This window comes from Carettochelys insculpta, chromosome 21 (genome assembly GCF_033958435.1).
Source record: "Carettochelys insculpta isolate YL-2023 chromosome 21, ASM3395843v1, whole genome shotgun sequence".
In the NCBI taxonomy this organism is placed as follows: Eukaryota; Metazoa; Chordata; order Testudines; family Carettochelyidae; genus Carettochelys; species Carettochelys insculpta.
Window position 1 is genome coordinate 12,084,600 of NC_134157.1, and position 19,294 is coordinate 12,103,893.

General features: G+C 42.9%; 2 protein-coding genes across 7 annotated transcripts in view; one reads left to right on the forward strand and one right to left on the reverse strand.

The window, feature by feature from the left end:
- DOLK (dolichol kinase) overlaps positions 1-19,294 on the reverse strand; it is a 62,356-nt gene that overhangs the window by 31,836 nt on the left and 11,226 nt on the right. The window contains exons 4-6 of one of the 5 annotated variants that reach the window (XR_012648374.1): positions 10,953-11,053; positions 6,473-6,582; positions 4,502-4,704 (exon numbers count right to left, since the gene is read on the reverse strand). The gene's annotated coding sequence lies outside the window, so the exon portion shown is untranslated. Of the gene's footprint in view, positions 1-4,493; positions 4,705-6,472; positions 6,583-10,942; positions 11,054-16,153; positions 16,274-19,294 lie in introns of those variants that run through there. The other 4 variants (XR_012648375.1, XR_012648376.1, XR_012648377.1 and 1 more) reach the window with 4 other exon arrangements.
- PHYHD1 (phytanoyl-CoA dioxygenase domain containing 1) lies at positions 1,192-17,627 on the forward strand. 2 transcript variants are annotated; one of them, XM_075015655.1, is made up of 11 exons: positions 1,192-1,361; positions 2,888-3,046; positions 4,411-4,486; positions 4,678-4,725; positions 10,017-10,072; positions 10,205-10,267; positions 10,368-10,389; positions 11,195-11,323; positions 15,674-15,790; positions 16,165-16,291; positions 17,491-17,627. In XM_075015655.1, exons 1-11 carry the CDS (start codon positions 1,329-1,331, stop codon positions 17,534-17,536), a joined length of 876 nt encoding a protein of 291 aa, XP_074871756.1. In that variant the 5' UTR covers positions 1,192-1,328; the 3' UTR covers positions 17,537-17,627. The 2 variants fall into 2 exon arrangements, with proteins under 2 accessions (XP_074871756.1, XP_074871757.1); XM_075015656.1 differs by lacking the exon at positions 15,674-15,790.

Genomic DNA, 19,294 nt, shown 5'->3' on the forward strand with positions numbered 1-19,294 from the left:
CTCCACCCCAGTACCTGCACACTCAGCCAAAGCCCTCAACCCCATCTCTCCCAGCATGGAGCCCCTACCTAAATACTGAAGCCCTCATTCCTGGCCCTACCCTGAAACCTGCACTCCCAGCCTAGATCCTGGACCTCCTCCTGCACCCCAACCCCTGAGGCAGCATGGTGACAATGAGTGAGTGACAGTGGGGAGAAGAAGCAATAGAGAGAGAGGGGATGGAGTGATGGGCGGCAGGGCCTCAGAAAAGGGGTAGGGATGGGGTGGAGGCAGGGCAAAGATGTTTGGTTTTGTGGGAATGGAAAGTTGGCAGCCCTAGCCACTATAAGGTCTCTAGTGTAGCCACAGACAGGAGCCTGTCAAAGTGTGGCAGGGAAGGGAGTAGTTGCCCCAGGGCCTGGCAATCTGAAAGGGCCTGGGGCTCCTGCCACCACTACCACAGGAGCAGAGGCAGTTGGAGACCCATGCCATGCTGCTGAACACCATGTGGTTTTCTCTGGGCATCTCCCAGAGCTGGCTGAGAGGTGGCAGTGTGGTGTTCTGGGCAGTGCTGAGGGCTGACTGCCCCAGCCCCGGACTTCTTCTTGAGTTCATACCCCTTCCCTGGCTACAGTCTTACACAGGGCTCTTTTTCAAGCCTAAAGGAGCTTGTCTCTTTCACCAACACAAGTTGTTCCAAAAGCTCGTGCTACTTCATCCACCTTGTCTCTTGAGCCTGGCATGGCTATGCCACTGCCCCCCCACCCCAAGTTAATTTCAGTGGAAGTTAGGAACAGATATGCACACACACCTCCTAGAGCTGGAAGGGACCTTGGGAGATTATCTAGTCCAGTCCCCTGCCCTCTTGACAGGGCCAAGCACCATCCTTGGCATCTATTTGCCCCAATCCCTAAACAGTCTCTTCAAGGAGTGAGCTCACAGCCCCGGGTTTATCAGGCCAATGCTCAAACTACTGAGCTATCCCTCCCCCACCCTGGGCAAAGAATTTATTCTAGACAAGAAAACCCGAACTCTCTCCAAGGAGGAGGAGGCAGGGAGAGAAATCTCTGACTGCACACCAGCAATCAGAAGCCCAAGGACTCTTTATCATGTGGTTCTGAAAGGATCACGTGGAGGGAGAGTTATCTGCTCAGGGCTCAGCAGGAAATGCATTGCCTGACGCAATCAATGAGGGACTGAATGTGCAGTGACTCCTGCATCTACGGAAGTGGGTCTTTGCCCACAAAAGCTCATGCCCCAAAATATCTGTTAGTTTACAAAGTGCCACAGGACTTCTTGCTGTTTTTGAAGATACAGACTAACTCAGCTACCCTTCTGATGAATGTGCAATGGCATTTCTAACCAAAGAACAGATTCAACAGGTAAGGGAGGAGAGCAAGGAACTACGGTGTCCAGCCCTGTCTCTCTCTGCCTCTGTGTTTAGGGTACAAGCTGGTAGTGCTGTATTCGTGAGGAGGCAATGGATTTCACTAACACAGCTAACCAGCACTTGTGTTTAGCAAAGAGTTGCTTTGGGAATACTTTCATTTCTTATACTGTTTTAGCTGATCACTTCATTATGACAAAAGGAGCTCCAGAAAAGTGGTTTGTCCTACAGGGCTCCTAGCTGAAGAGTTATTTTGTTCTCTGTCATCCTTCTGCCTGTCTGATCTAATAGACTTTGCCCTTGAAGTTGAAATCTGCTCACCAGAGGATAACCTGCTGGTTTAGCTCTATATAGAGGATAAATATATAGCTGATATACAAATGTAAAGGAGCAAAAGTTAGGTCTGCAAGGTCAGAGGGGTAATTTAATTTCATAAGGGATCGATCAATCACTCCTGAGAAGTCAGCACACTTTCTCAGTTCAGTTTAGAACAACTGCTTTTTCCAACCTCTTTGTAATCCTGTTCCACTTCTGAAAAGGAACAAAATTGTGTGTTCATTTTAGTAAAGTTTGTGTTTAGTGTTACTAAATTTTCTCTTTTGGTGATGAGAATTTTAAGCCAGGAGGAGAGTAATAAATGCATATTTTATTTGTTTCGTAGCCCCTGCTGCATTTAGGAGTTATAATCACATTCTTTCTTTACTGTTTATTTTAAAAAAATTACCCATTAAGGAAATTATTTAAATAAATCTGTAAGAAACTTGTGTAATGAAAAAAGCTAGCTGGAGTGGGATTGGAGGGTCAGGCAATAATACAGATTAATGGATGTGTAACCCACACACCTAGGTGTGTGTTCAGTATCCTGTGTAGTGGCACCTAGACCACTTACACAGAGAGAATGAATGAGTCTCCTCTACAACGAGTTGACTTTTAGCTCAAACTGCAGAGGCTCCTGTGCTAAGCTTCAGAGGCCACAGGTTCAAGTCTGTCTGTGGGCAGTTACAGATGCACATTAAAAGAAGTCCACATTGCAAAGTACAGCATGTGAAAAACACACCTTGCTCTATTCCATCTTGGCTGCATCTACACTACAAAAATAACTTTGAAGCTGCTTACTTCGAAGTCGAGTGTCTACACACACCCTACTTTGACGTAGGGCATGACTGCATTCCTAGGAATGGAGTAAGGACTTCCAAGTTGGGCTCCCTACTTTGAAGTTAACTTTGAAGTAAGGGAAAAAAAAATATGTGTAGACTCTCTGCTGGCTACTTCAATGTAGTACCTAACTTCAAAGTTAGTTCCTAGTGTAGACACACCCCTTCACTAGCAGAGAGGATCTCCCTAGAGGTAAGTCGGATCGAGCATCTGGATTTGGAGCCCAAGAAAAGGTGCATCACACCCAACTGAAGAAGCCAGACAACCAGGAGTTTTTCCTTTATTCACTAGAACTGCTGTCTCTGAAGACTACCCTAGAATGCCAGCTTCTCTGGTTCCCATCTAAACTCCAGTGCTCTCTTCTAGTTCCATAAAAATGGTTTCGTTGTTTTGGAAGAATTTTTAACCACAGAAGAATGTGATGCCATGAGGGAGCAAATCCAGAAGATTATAGCTGAGATGGATGTGCCACCCCATTGCTGTACAGAGTTCTCCACCAAAGAAGAGGAACAGCTACAGGCACAGGTACAGATAGGTGTTTGAGAGAGAGGCTAGAAGTTTAGTGTCAACACAGCCTTATCACTAAAGGCATTAAAAGTTGGCATGTTTAAATATTGTTTGTCTGCACTTTTGCCAACAAAATACTTCTAGCTCCCAAGAGTGGCTTTCATGTTATTGGCAGGAGACCATGCCTGCTGACAAAGCAGCATTTAAACTTCCAAGGGTGAAAATAACAATGTTATAGGTACCCTTGTATTACAACCTCCTGCCCAGGGCCCCCTCACAACAGGATTTGGCAACATGACAGTATCTGTAAGAAATTTAAGTGTGGGATGGAGTGCTGAGGGGCTCAGCACAGGGGGTTGATGGGTATGTCACATTGGGGTGGGGGAGAGCTCAGGGCAGGGGATTGGTGTGTGGAGGAGTCAGAGTAATGGATGTGGGGCTCAGGTCAGGGAGTATGGAGGGTACAGGAGTCAGAGCAGGAAGTTGGTGTGGAGGGGCTCAGGGAAGCGGGGAGCTCAGGGTTGTATGTGTGGCCAGGCCACACTGTCCAGCAGATGCATCCCAGGGGTGGCAGGGACCGCACTGCCTGGCTCATCCCACTGGGGTTGAGATCTCAGTTGTCTGGCACTGCAGCCAGGGCCATGGGGTGGGTGGTGGTTTTGGCTCCTGTGGGGAAGGAGAGTTGAAGGAGAGGGGTGGGCCATCCATGCCCAGCACTGGCATGGGAACCTTTCCCCAGTATTGTGGCTGACAGCATTCAGAGCCCCACGTCTAGCCGACCATGCTCTTACCAATGAACTACACTAGGGTTGCACCTGCTTACTTTCACCTGAGGTGGTTAGCCAGCGGCTAGTTGATAACATTAGGTGGTTCAAGAAAAGGGTTTTGGTCTTGCAGGGAGGCATGTCAGAGCAGGAGGTTGAGAGCCAGCCACTCCTCAACTGTAATTTTGCCTCTGATGAGCACCTTCTCCATTGCCTCAGGTGGTCTCAGGTGAGACCAAGAGAGAAATGGGTCCCAGAGACTGAACATGAGTCTCTGTGGAAAAGGGCTGAACTTTGAGAACCTCTAGCTGTTGTTAATACTTCTACTGTACTTATTCCATGGATAAAGACTATCTTAGTCTCCAGGACTGTCCAGTCAACTCTTCTCACTAACCAAAACCTTGAAGGTATCTCTGTTCACTCAGTACTGGGTGCCTACAAAAGGCAACCTGGAACCTAAGTATGTGAACTACTGATGTCTTTATTTTGTTTTATTCTTTCTGCTCTCTTGATGGGGAGAAGATGCAGGTAAGTATTAGCTCTTTGCTGGAAGTGTTCACCAATTTAGATATACTTGCTATTATATATTAACATTGCTGTGTGTCTCATCTCCAACAGGGCAGTGCGGACTATTTTCTAACCAGTGGAGACAAGATTAGATTCTTCTTTGAGAAAGGAGTTTTTGATGAGAAAGGTAAAAGTTACTTACCATCTGCTGCAACAGGGATAAGATGGATGGGCAGAAATGTAAGTAATCTGCTAGCAAGCCAGGAACTTCCTTCAAGAGAGAAGGTGGCCGAATAACTACTGGTGGGAGAGGGGAGTTCTCTTTTGTTTACTCTTTGTTTTGATAAAGGCTCTTTAATTCAGCATTTTCTTTCTTAGGTGAATTTCTTGTTCCAAAGGAGAAATCTATAAACAAGATTGGCCATGGTATGTATGAGCTGTGAGGCTTTTAGAGAGAAAACATGAAGTGTATTTTCCAGAACAAAGCATTCCTTCAGATTTAGCTTTTATCAATAATGGCACCCCACTGCAAAGAAATTGCTTTCCTGAGTGAATGTTTCCTGAGACGAACACAGACTCTGCCCACTGTATTGTTACCACTAAAAGAAGACGTGGATTTACATTCTCTTGCCTTTACTACCGCTCACTCCTGCTATCTCGTCTATTGCTTTTACAATGTCCCAGCCCAGTGAACACATTACAGGCTGAACCTCTCTAAGCTGGAATTTTCTCATTTGGCACCATCCATAATCCAGCATGATTTTACCTAGCTAGATGACCACTTTCATGGGTCTGGCCAAATTTCCTGTGGTCCCATAAACTTTGTTTACAGCCACCAGTCCTGGCTCTCGGTGTTCTCTGTGCTATTATTTAATTGAAATGTACCCCTAAATGTCTTCTAAGAGCCCAGTGGAAGTGATGGTAATGTGTTAGGCAATATTAACATCCCGTAGTTCAGCAAATTCTCTTGTTTGGCACTGGTCAGGTCCCGAGGGTGCTGGATGAGAGAGGTTCAACCTGTATTACAAAGATCCCCCTACTGCAGACATGGCTCTTTGCAGCCTTGTGCTGTCTCTTGCCCTCACTAGCATGAGGTTTAAGTTCCCGCGGTTTAATGCTAAGGCTCTACCCAGCTTCACCCAGCCCACATATCAGTTTGTTTCCTTCTGTGCCCCACTGCATTCTTCCACTTGGATTTGTCCTCCTGTGTTACCCCACACTAGGAAACCTGCATGTCCTTCGCAAAATGCCTCATTTCCGATTTAAATCCCCCCTTTTCCACCAGACTTTTCGATTATAACTTTTAAAAAGAATAATTGAGTTCTGCTGACTGAAGTTCAAACCTGTGTATCTCTTATGCAGTAGATTGAGCTGCACTGTCTGTGTCCAGTCTAAGTTTTTAAGATCTTTAGGACAGATCTCTGTGTTCTGAGAGCACTGCTGGCACTCAACAAGCTCTGATTCTTCACTGTGACATTGCCAGCAGCCTCTCATTCTTACAGGTTTCCACTTTGTCCTATTTCCCCTCCTGCAGCTGTGAAAGAATTAGCTGTATCTCTTTTGTTGTCAAACAATACCCAGAGAAAACATGACAATGTTCAGTGTTCTACCTCACAAACCCAGGAACCCTGCCCAGATCTTTCTCCTTTAAAACTTAAAAATCCAGTACCTGATCTTGCATTCCTGCAGTCTCTGTGGGGAAGACAATGTCCTTTAAAAAACACCCACCCTCCCATTCTCTTTGTTTCCTGCTGTGCTGCAAGTGCTCCTTAAAGAGGAAATGGAAAACAGATATTGCATCCTTCTCACTCAGGCTTAAATGCAGTTCAAAGAGAAATTGTCATTTGGCCATATTCTGCTATTTATCCACTTTTTTTCTGTAAAGCTACTTTCTTGCAGGGTAGCAGTCCCTCTTGTGACAAATAAGCTGTCAGAACAGAAAATTCTATTATCTCTAAGAACGAGTCTGCATCTGATTTGCTTCCAGGTTAAAATCTGTAAGCAACATAAGGCATTCAAAGATCCCTGAATTTGTGCTTCTACTTAGTAATTTTACACACGACAAATCGTTGATGGCCCTCATGTTTCATCTCTGCAGAGTTTTCTCATCATTCTGTATTCAAATTCTAAGAGCAGTAATACTCTGAAGGACATGTTCAGATAAATGACTGACCTTGCTCAACTTGATGGTATTTGTCTGTCTGTAATATGATGATTTTTGAATGTAACAGCTGATCAGTTCCAACGTTTTCAGGGACATTCTAGGCCTTCATTGCCAGAAAACTGAAAGGGAGAAAATCGCATATGTGGAACCCCTGTCATATTTTTAGCAGAGTTACAACTTCAGGTACTTCTGGCATTGTTTGTAGATGGATTGTGGGAACCCTTCTGTGATTATAAAAAGTCTGATTCATCTGTCACTGCATCCATCTTCTTTATAGTTAAATGTCTGACAACCTGACAGACTTCTTTCCCAAACAAATAAGAATGGTGTGTGGACAGAAAGTGGAGCAAGAACACAGCATCTGGCATGCAAGGAATGGGGGATGCTGGTATGGGGGCTCATAGAACCCCTGCTGGAAGGAAAATTGAAGGACCCTGGTATAGAAGGAAGGGGAGATAGAATGGGCCATTCTGTTACGACCTAAAAGTCTGTTGATTAGTACCAGAGAGAAAGCCATGCTAGTCTATATAATATCAGAACAAAAAAGCAGTAAAGTAGCACTAAAAAGACTAACAACATCATTTATTAGGTGAGCTTTCGTGGAACAGACCCACTGCTTCAGACCATAGCCACACCAGAACAGACTCAACATTTAAGGCACAGAGAACCAAAAACAGTAATCAAGGTTGACAAATCAGAAAAAATCATCATCAAGGTGAACAAATCAGAGAGTAGAGGGGCGGGGGGGGGCGTGTCAAGAATTAGATTAAGCCAAGTTTGCAAAAGAGCCCCTCCAATAACCCAGAAAATTTGCATCCCGGTTCAAACCATGTGTCAGTGCGACAAATTGGAATGCAAAAGAGAGTTCAGCAGCCTCTCTTTCTGAAGTAGTGTGAAAATTCCTCTTCAGTGACACGCAGACTCTTAAGTCATTAACAGAATGGCCCACTCCATTAAAATGTCAGCTGACTGGTCAGTGGATCAGGAGTGTTTTTATGTCTGTTTGGTGCCCATTAACTCCTTGTCTAAGAAAGTTTGAAGTCTGTCCAATATACAAAGCATCTGGGCATTGTTGGCACACGATGGCATACATGATGCCAGCTGAGGAGCATGAGAATGTGCCTGCGACTCCGTGACCAACCCCGTCAGGTCCATTGATGACATCCCCAGAACAGACATGTGGACAAAGCTGGCAGTGGGCTCCACTGCAAGGAAAAGTTCCAAGACTGGTGTTCCTGCAGTATAGACTGTGGCTGTTGGTGAGAATCCTCATAAGGTTGGGAGGTTGTCTGTAGGAGAGAACAAGCCTGTCACCTAGGGCCTTCTGGAGTGTGGCATCCTGATTAAGGATAGGTTACAGGTCTTTAATAATGTGTTGCAGTGGTTTGAGTTGGGGGCTGTAGGTAATGACCAGTGGTGTTCTGTTCTTGCCTTTTTTGGGCCTGTCTTGGAGTAGCTGGTCTCTGTATTCGTCTGGCCCTGTCGATTTTGTTTTTTTATTTCTCCTGGTGGGTAATTCAGGTTTATGAATATTTGGTAAAGATCTTGTAGTTTTTGTTCTCTAATAGTAGGATCAGAACAAATGCAATTGTACCTAAGGGCTTGACTGTAAACAATGGATCTAGTTGTGTGTGCAGGATGGAAGTTAGAAGTGTGTATGTAAGTATAGCGATCAGTGGGTTTCCGGTAGAGTGTAGTACCGCTCGGGCCATTTGTACTGTAGTGTCCAGGAAATGTATCTCTCATGTGGAGTAACTGAGGCATAAGTTGATGGTGGGGTGCAGATTGTTAAAGTCTCTGTGGAATTCTTCTAGAGCCTCTATACCATGGGTCCAAATCATAAAGATGTCATCAATGTATCTTAAGTAGAGGAGGAATAATAGGGGACGGAGAGCTGAGGAATTGTTGTTCCAGGTCAGCCATAAATATATGAGCATATTGTGGGTGCTATTTACTGCTTTTTTGTTCTGAAAGTCTGTGTTTTACTGAAAAGGAACTTGAAGGATCACCTACAGAGAGAGAGTGCAGAACTCTCTTTTATATTCAAATTCGACACATTAACACGTGGTTTGAACCAGGACAGCAATTACCTGGCCCATTATAAGGACTCTTTTACATACTTTGTTTTATCTGAGTCTTGACTTCCCCACTCCTACCCCTGCTCTTCTGATTTGCCCACCTTGATTACAATTTTTCTGATTTGTCAACCTCGATAACTATTTTTGGTTCTCTGTGCCTTAAATATTGAATTTGTTCTGGTATGGCTACGGTCTGAAGAAGTGGGTCTGTCCCATGAAAGCTCATCACCTAATAAATTATTTTGTTAGTCTTTAAAGTGTTACTGGACTGCATTTTTATCTTCATACACATAGAATGGGAAACAACTGCCTAGGAAGGAGTACTGCGGAGTGAGATTTAGGGGTCATAGTGGACCACAGGCTAAACATAAGTCAACAGTGTGATGCTGTTGGGGGAAAAAAAAGCAAATAAGATTCTGGGATGCATTAACAGGAGTGTAGAAAGCAAAACGTGAGAGGGCATTCTTCCACTCTGTTCTGTGCTGAACAGGCCTCAATTGGAGTACTATGTCTAGTTCTGGGCACCACATTTCAAGAAATGTGGAGAAATTGGAGAAGGTACAGAGAAGAGCAGCAAGAATGATTAAAGGTCTAGAAAACATGAGCTATGAGGGAAGACTGAAAGAACAGGGCTTGTTTAGTTTAGAAAAGAGAAGACTTGGAGGAGAAACGATAGTGGCATTCAAGTACTTTAAAGTGCGTTACAAGGAGGAGGGAGAAAAATTGTTCTCCTTGGCCTCTTAGGATAGAACAAGGGGCAATGGGCTTAAACTGCAGAAGGGAGGTTTAGATTAGACATTAGGAAAAACTTCCTAACTGTCAGAGTGGTTAAACACTAGAATAAACTACCAAGGGAGGCTGTGGAATCTCCATCACTGGAGATTTTTAAGAGCAGATTAGATTGGTACCTATCCTATGGTGCTTGGTCCTGCCAAGAAGGCAGGGAATTGGACTCGGTGACCTCTTGATGTCCCTTCCAGTTCTCATGTTCTATGATTCTATAGTGCTCCACATTCTAATATCTAAGCTCTTAGTATTTGGAGCCCAGAAATCTCTTCCAAGCTAAGTGTAAGGTCATAGACCATTACTTTCATATAGCCACAATTTGTTGTAAAGGAGATTGATTATATATTTGTCCTCTAAGGAAATTCATTATAATTCATGATGTAATTTGCAAATGTCAACAGCATTTGTGTATTGTTTCCATCAGAGGAAACATTTCACCCAATTTACAAGCCATACAAAAAGCTTGAAGCAAAATGAATCTGTCTAGCCAAGAAAGGAACAGGACAGTCATGTTCACAGGTACTGTGCACATTAAACCAATTCTTGAGAGGAATGTGGTTGTTGCATGCCAGACTACATTCTTCCTCTTCAGAACGTTATACCCATCATTGTGTTTCCTTATAGTCTAAAATGTTGCTTCTGGAAATCAGTTCTAGAATTTTCACTAAATGACAACTTCTTTCCCCCAGCTTTGCATGCATATGATCCCATCTTCAAGCAAATCACTCACTCCTCCAAAGTGCAGGCAAGTAATAGTTTGAATCACTTTAATTTCAAAACCATATTCTCAGAACGATTTATAAAAATTTCTATGAGCATTCGCTAAATACTGAGTAGAAAACTGCATTCAGTGTTATAACTTTGAGATGTTCTGCAGGAATTGGGAAGGAAACTGGGCCTTGAGAAACCAGTGGTTGTCCAGAGCATGTATATCTTCAAGGTACAGTACCCATAATCTTCCCAATCATATCTACTCATGAAAGAAGCCATTTGCATATTTTCCAGTTTAACAGTCCCCTCTCCTATTTTTTTGATTCCAGCAACCTGGCATTGGTGGTGAAGGTAAAATTCTTACTACGTCTGTTTTAGGCGGTAGATATTAAGTACCCATTACCCAGGTTTGGAAGAAGGGAATTCAAGTAGGAAAGTTTCCACAAACTAGTCACTTTGAATGAGCTTTTTCAAAGCTGCATAAAGGTTTCAATGGCCAGTTCCCATTACAATTTATTGGTAATTGGGTATGAAAATCCCATCCAAGATACCTTTCTGTTTCTCAGTGGGCAAGTCCAAAGGACTATCTTATATCCGTACCATGCTGAAGGGTTACCCAGTCCTATGTGTTAGGATTGCAGTAGGGGCCAAATCTTGCAACACACTTGAGATTCCCAAAGAAGTGTCAAGGAGATAGGAAAGGCCAAGAGATTGGGGGAATTTCCTAATTATAGATCAAGTTTCCTTGTCTTTCAGGGATTGCTATAAACCAAAAGTAATTGCCATATAAGCCTTACATGGGACTTGCTGTACTCCCCCTAGAATAAATGGGATGTGAGCTGAGAACCTGTTGGGAAGGGGACAATATCAGTCTCACACCCCTGCTATTGACAGATGTACTCACCCACTCGTACCTCTATAGAAGTAAGATTCTCCTGCCGATAGTCTCGGTTTGTGGAGGCTGACGGTGGTAGCATGCATGCAACCAGTGAATGTGAACATCCCTGGGACTTGGCTGAAATGGAAATTAGTGCTAGTCAGGAGCATACATATTTGCTGTTGTCAGTTCTAGCATATGGCTGGAAAACTCCAGAGACTTTCCATTAATTTTAATTCAGTAGTTTTTAAAAGGTAACCACATGTCTGTTGGTTTCAGTGATGCCGCACCAGGATGCCACATTTCTGTACACGGAGCCGCTGGGCAGGGTTCTGGGCCTCTGGTTAGCACTGGAGAATGCAACACAGGAGAATGGCTGTCTATGGTTCATTCCTGGCTCCCACACCAGTAAGATTCTTATTATTCTGCCATACACTGAAATGCACCCTCATCTCCTGGTTATGGCTGGAAAGTAGCAGAGACGGTATTGTGTCCTTTGAAACATACAGTGGTTATGTGGCCATATTCAGCTAGTACAGACACCATCATAACTGAGGGAACCTTTGTTGAAAGCAACATCATTCCCTTCTGGCTTTTAGGGGCCAAATTCACAACTTCACATCTAGAAATCTGGGTCAATGACTCAATTCCTTTGCTGCTGACCAGTAGTTCGAGGATCTGTGATTTTTAACCCAAAAAACATTTCTGCTGGAAATCAAAACTTGACATTATTTCTTAATGACCCCAAATGCCAAACTTAATGCTGTATTATACCCATGAAGTCTGCTTAAAGTACAGAGACATTGAGTCCCACAATTTATTGAATATTTACTTAGTAAATCTCAGACCTGGCAAAATTAAGATATTCTGACAGTGCTCCTAAAAGCCTTTCAATTTACTACTCTGAGTAACTTCCTTCAGCCAATAGCTGACCCTTTCTTGTTCAAGATTTCAGCCTTTCACAACTACTCTTGGATCCTTCCAAAGAGTATCTTCCTTACAGTGCTACAGACCCTTGATACAGTCTAGAACTCCCTCAACCCCAAGGAGCTTCCAACAATGGCTTTTAGAATGCTTCTCCACACTGACTGGGGCTGGAAGGAGCAGTTCCTCCAGGTTTCCTTGGCCTAAAGAGAAGCACAGTGAAAGCACTTTACTCATTTTTGTTTGTTTAATAAAACTTTGATTCTGCACTCAATTATTTATATTGACACACCTGTTAGCCTCCCACCTCATTTAACACAGATTCCTTCAGGATATATACCCATTAACCTTTTTTGTAATCCTGTGTCAAGATTTAAGATTGCTACCCCAAGCTTCCTCTCTGTAAGGGGAGGAAGATTAAAAACCTTGTACCTAACTGTCCAACACTGGTCTGAGATGTTGAGCAATCATGCAAATCAAGAACGAATTGGACAGGATCCAAAAGATCAGAGAGCAATCCATGGACTTTGGCAACACGTAAGCTGTCTCTATGCTACAAAAATAACTTTCAAGTTGCTTACTTTGAAGTACAACTTCAAAGTAACAGACTTCAATTGAGTGTCTACACACACCCTACTTCGAAGTAGGGTACTACTCCGTTCCCAGGAATGGAATAAGGACTTCAAAGTTGGGTTCCCTTACTTCGAAGTTAATTTCAAAGTAAGGCAAAACATGTGTAGACTCTCTGCAGGGTACTTTGAAGTAACACCTAACTTTGAAGTTAGTTCTTAGTGTAGACACACCCATAGAGTAGGCAGGGGTGAGGAAAGTGGGGGGGTGGACCTCATTTGGGGGCCATGAAGTTGGGGGCCACAGCACAATCAGCTGGTGGGTCTCAAACTTATCCATCTCTTTAAAAATGTTGAACTGTTACTGTTTTTATGTACATGTATTTATATTTATATACTGATTAATAACATTCTACAGACATTTTCTTACACATGTTGAAAAGGTTTTTTTCATATGAACGTAACCAAAATTTCCATTGGTTTGTCTTGCATTTAGACGTGTGTGTGTGTGTGTGTGTATGGGAACTGCTAACTGCGGGGACAAAAAGTGGGGCCTAATGTAAAAAGTTTGCTCACCCTGGACTAGGCCAAATCAGACTAACATCTGTGTCCTCACTCTCTCAGACAGGAGCAGCCAGGAGCTTCTAACTATTGATGCACATTTTACAGATCTAGCATGTGAACTAATTAACTGTTTATTATTTCATCTCAAATGTTAATGTGCCTTAAAACAGGTATGATTGTTAGAATGTCTTCAGTTCTCTCTTAAGCAAGCAAGAAAACAAGCAAGCAAAAGACGTTCTTCCTTGAGAAATAATTTTAGCTTTTCACTTTGTTGTAATAACAATTTGTGCCTAAGCTCAACATAAGGCTCTGTAGCTGCAGTTAAATAGCTGTACTGTTATGGAAAAGAGAATGGTGCTAAAGATGCATTTTACTTAAGTGGAGGACTGCTCAGACAGCCATGCATGTTTTTGCAGATAAGAGTAGCCCTTGTTACCGTGTAAGGGGAAAAGTGGGAAAGAAGACAAGACACTGTTAGTTTTCACACCATCAGGTAATCTTAAGCCTTTCCCAGTGTAAAGTAGTAACAGAAAGCAGCAGAAACGTAGCACTTTAAAGACTAGCAAAATGATTTATTCGATGATGAGCTTTTGTGGGACAGACCCACTTCATCAGATCCAGGTAGCTATGCTAATCTGTATTCTAATAAAACAGAAACCAGCAGTCATGTAGCACTTTAAAGACTAACAAAATAATTTATTAGGTGATAAGCTTTTGTGGGGCAGACCCACTTCCTCAGATCTAGAGATATAACATTTCCAGTACAGAACTGATGGTTTTATAAATACAGAGATCCAAAAAAAATTTAAATAAAATCTGACAAGTCAGACACACAGAACTGAAGGGGAGGGGTCATGCAGATTAAAGGAAGGCAGATTGGAAGGTGGATAAAGTTGGTGGTAACATTAAAAATGGGATTATGTAGGCAGCAGGAGCTCTGGACACACATATGCAAATATAATACATTAGGAAAAAAGACTGAGTAGGTGTTGTAAATTTTATTAATTCAGTCTCCATGGGTGAATTTTGTTTTCAGCAAAACTTCAGAACAAGTACTGGGAAGCGGTTTAAACCCTTAACATCAAAGGTGTTTTTTTTGTAACTCTGCATTAATTTTAGCATTTCGACATGATTTAAAGGTTTTAAAGTCAACCATAGAAATTTAGGTTAACCCATTATCTTAAATGAAAATTACTCCTTTAGCTTAATTTTAAATTGCCTGGTCTGTAGTCACCCTTCCCCTTCAGTTCTATGTATTTGATTTGTCAGTTTTTATTTCAATTGTTTTGGATCTCGGTATTAAAAAGCCATCAGTTCTGTACTGGAAATGTTATATCTCCAGATCTGAGGAAATGGCTCTGCCCCACAAAAGCTCATCACTTAATAAATTATTTTGTTAGTCTTTAAAGTGCTACATGACTGCTGGTTTGTTTTCCAACTTAAAGAGAAAATAAGCAAGGAAAGAATTATCGTTAATGAAACAATGGAGGGTATATTATATATAATGTAATGATTGATTTAAGTTTTCCAGTCACTGTGCAATGTAGAGGCTATGATTGCAGAAGTTAACCAAAAATATTGTTAGCTAACAGTATTTAATTGATATTACACATTTTATAAAGGTCTGCTAACCTCTTTTCCTTAAAGAACAAAGTGCCGTACTAATATAAAAAGCTGTGTGTAAGCTTTTATTCAGGTGCATGCCAAAATTAAGCACAATAACACGTTATGGTGAGCTTTGTTAAAGTAATAAGCAACTACTGTGGGTAGGGATAACTAAACCAAGGGTTGTCAGCTCAATCCTTGAGGGGACCATTTAGGGATCTGGGGCAAATAGATTAAAAAAAAAATGTCAGGGATGGGGCTAGGTCCTGCTGTGAGTGCAGAGGACTGGACTTGATGACCTCTCAAGGTCCCTTCCAGTTCTATGAGGTACATATATCTACTATAACAGATGCAACACTGTTTAACTAATTAGGTGCACATGCCAGAGAACTTCAGACAGTAGGTACAAAATGTACAGGAAAGGAAAAGTAGGGTTCATTATGATGTAAAGGCATTTAAAGAGTTTCCCGTTTATGAGAACCAGGATGTAAATACAAGGAGAAGTGAGTTAATGCTTTGTGTAGAACAAAGATGTAATTTTCTGCAAAGTGTGATTTCCAAACTGGTAGGCTGTGTCTACACTAGTCCTCTTCTTTGAAGGGGGTATGGTAATCAGCCCGCACAGGGAATAGAGTGAGGTGCTGCAACGAATATGGAGCACCTCATGAAGCTAATTCTCACTGCAGCAACTTCGACGTTGCAAATTTTGAAGTGCAGGCATGCCATGTAGCTGCAGGCACTTCGAAGTACCTACGCAACTTCGAAGTGCCTTTACTCCCAAAAATTTTGGGAGTTGTATGGGTACTTTGAAGTACCCACAGTGGCATGGCATGCTGGCGCTTTGACGTTTGCAGCTTCAAAGTTATTGTGGTGAGAATTAGCCTAATGAGGTGCTGCATATTCATCGCAGCACCTCACTGATATTCACCACTTTGGCTGAAAAGCCATAAAGTATTATTAAACTTGATCAAGCTTTTTTTTAAATCTGATAGAGTAAATAGTTTAAAGCTAAATCTTAATAGAAGGATTTATTTACGACTAAGTTAAAGTTTTTATTAAGTGTTTAAACATAGTCTTGTCTACTGTGGGATTGCAGATGGCATCACACGTAGAATGGTCCGAACCCCACCAGGCACCGTACCATGCACACAGTTCATCGGTTCTGAGCGGACTTATCAAGATAGCGAGTTTATTCCTGTCCCCATCCACAAAGGTAAAGGTTCAGCTGTAGGATCAATGAAAATGCAAGAGAAATACTCAGTGACATGTTCAGTTTTAACTCATAGGCCAAGATGAAATGCAATGATGTGTTGCTAGTGCAGGCCTGATGCCCCAGCTGCTGCCAAAGGCATATGTGAAGAGTCCAAAATAAAAGACTAAATCTTGTAGAACAAAGGCAACAGTATGCTGCATTCCTAGAATCTTCCCATATGCTCACCATAGGAATCAATGGGCTGTATTTCCCAAGTCTGAATTCTGTCTCAAGCTCTCATTACTGTGACAAACATTTCAAAGACAGCACGAGCTCCTCTTGCATGGAATGGAGGCATTCAAAAGGAAAGACAGATGCGTGTTTATTTCAAACAGGTGGTCTCATTCTTATCCATGGAGAAGTCGTCCACAAGAGTGACCTGAACAGCTCAGAGTGGTCCCGCCATGTGTACACTTTCCATCTGATGGAGGCCAAAGATACCAGCTGGAGCAAAGAGAACTGGTATAAAGAGATGCTTTAGTAGAAAAAAAAAAAGAGCTGGAAAATGGTTACAGCTTTTAAAAGCCTCCATTTATGAAACATTTTTCACCCAACCACTGCAGCTCATCACCCCTTTTGTGTGTTACACCTACAGGGCAATACACACAGCTAGGTTGCCTTGACACATCTCAGAATAATGCTAGCTGCAGTTTTGTTTGAACACTGCTGTCAATAGCAATTTCTCAGGACATTCTCCCAGGCTTTTATAGTCAGATTGTTTTTCTCCTAGCCGTATTACAGCAGCATTGTAAGATCCTCCAGCAAGGGTGCAGCAGAGAGCCTTACAATCATTACGCTCATAACACCCCTCCAGGGAAGAGAAATACTATATCCTTATTGACTGTGAAATTCCTTAGCACCACAGCTTTTTGAGTCCTACTGCATACAGAGACTGCCTCCTTTGTACAAGTGTCAGAGAGGTCACTAAGTTAGTCTATCTTCAAAAACAATAAGAAGTCCTGTGGCACCTTATAGACTAACAGGTATTTTGGAGCGTAAGCTTTTGTGTCTTTTGTATAAGACTTTCATCAGTGAAACAGTTGCAGAATGGCAGGCAATGGGTCTGGAGGCCAGGATGGGAGAACATCCCCTTTTAAGAAAGTAGCATAAACAACTAAGAGTACAATACTCCTAGACTAAACTAAAGCTTTGCTTGCTATGCCAAATGCGAACATCACATTGATGAGAGGATTAAAATGCATACATATAACAGAGATTAAAGGGCTTACTCAGGATCATACAGGACCCATTAGCACAGCTGGGAACAGAATTCAAATCCTGGTTCTGTGTTTTCATCACAGAATCCATTCTCCTTGCAGAAGTACACAACTTATGTCTGAAGCAAACTCTGGGTACATTTAGACTAGAAGTAATAAAGTGCACTGGGAAATAGGTAACAGCTTCTGAGACTAGGAGGAAGGGTGATGCATGAAGGTGGAAAACCAAGACATGAATCTTCTGCTTAGGAATGTTACGAGTTTTGTAGTGTTTCCTGTTGTTAACAAGAGACTGAATATATTGGACTGGGTCTGAGCAAGGCTTCCCAGCAGAACTATTTGTTTGCACATCAGTGGCACCCAAGTTAGAATAAATCCTGTGTCAGGTAGATATGTGGGTGATTCTCAAGTCTGTTTTTACTTGGTGTTTTCTCTTTTTTCCAGGCTCCAGCCAACTCCTGAACTGCCTTTCCCGTCTCTTTACACCTGAAGCTAACAATTGGCCATTGGCACTAAATGTTTGATCAGTGGCTAGATTTCATTAATCTTTCTCACCCACTTGCTCCTGTTCTTTTCAGCTACGCTTTGTGTTCCCAAACATTCACGTATCCTTTGCCTAGGACCAGTAACTTCAGCACGTGTGTATGACAGAAGTTATCTTTACCCACACTTGTCCAGCTCTGGCCTCAAGTAGAACATCTGTATGACCATATGTATCCTACTCATAGTAAGGTCATAGTAAGGATTTGACAGGCTACTTTCCTCAGATCCCACCAAGGAATACTCTAAGAAACTACACCATCTGCTCAGGACACTCCCTACACAAGCACAAGAACAGATTTATACCAAGACACCTCTGGAGCCCCGTCTGGGGCTATTCTACCAACTACCCAAGATCCACAAACCTGGAAATCCTGGACGCCCCATCATCTCGGGCATTGGCACTCTCACTGAAGGACTGTCTGGTTATGTGGACTCTCTCCTCAGACCCTATGCCACCAGCACTCCCAGCTATCTCTGAGACACCACTGACTTCCTGAGAAAACTGCAATACATTGATGACCTACCAGAAAACACCATCCTAGCCACCATGGATGTAGAGGCTCTCTATACCAACATCCCACACAAAGATGGAATAAATGCTGTCCAGAACAGTATCCCTGATGATGCTACAGCTCATCTGATGGCTGAGCTCTGTAACTTTATCCTCACACACAACTATTTCAGATTTGGCGACGATACATACCTTCAAATCAGCGGCATAGCTATGGGTACCCGCATGGCCCCTCAATATGCCAATATTTTCATGGCTGACCTGGAACAGCGCTTCCTTAGCTCTTGTCCCCTAACACCCCGTCTCTACTTACGCTACATTGATGACATCTTCATCATCTGGACCCATGGGAAGGAGACTCTGGAGGAATTCCACCGGGACTCCAACTTTCACTGCAACATCAACCTCAGCCTGGAACAGTCCACACAGGAGATCCACTTCCTGGATACCACGGTGTTAATACACGATGGCCACATCAATACCACCCTGTACCGTAAACCCACTGACCGCTACGCCTACCTTCATGCCTCCAGCTTCCATCCCAGACACACCACACGATCCATTGTCTACAGCCAAGCACTAAGATATAACCGCATTTGCTCCAACCCCTCCGACACAGACAAACACCTACAGGATCTCTACCAAGCATTCTTGAAACTGCAGTACCCACCTGAGGAAGTGAAAAAACAGATCAACAGAGCCAGACGTGTGCCACGAAGCCTCTTACTACAGGACAAGCCCAAGAGAGAAACCAACAGAACACCACTAGCCATCACCTACAGTCCTCAGCTAAAACCTCTACAGCGCATCATCAGGGATTTACAACCCATCCTGGACAATGATCCCTCACTTTCACAGGCCTTAGGAGGCAGACTAGTCCTTGCCCACAGACAACCTGCCAACCTGAAGCAAATCCTAACCAGCAACTATACACGGCACCACAGTCACTAACTCAGGGACCCATCCATGCAACAAACCTCATTGCCAGCTCTGCCCACATATCTACACCAGCAACACCATTACAGGACCTACCCAGATCAGCCACACCATCGTGGGTTCATTCAGCTGCACATCTACCAATATAATTTATGCCATCATGTGCCAGCAATGCCCCTCTCCTATATACATGGGACAAACTGGACAGTCTCTACGTAAAAGAATAAAGGCACACAAATCAGAGATCAGAAATGGCAA

Excerpts from the sequence above, each read along its gene's own strand:
- PHYHD1 (XM_075015655.1), top strand. The coding sequence starts at position 1,329 with ATGGCATTTCTAACCAAAGAACAGATTCAACAG. Across the intron at positions 3,047-4,410 it reads AGGAACAGCTACAGGCACAG|GGCAGTGCGGACTATTTTCT; the intron begins GTACAGATAGGT and ends CATCTCCAACAG. Across the intron at positions 10,073-10,204 it reads CTCACTCCTCCAAAGTGCAG|GAATTGGGAAGGAAACTGGG; the intron begins GCAAGTAATAGT and ends GATGTTCTGCAG.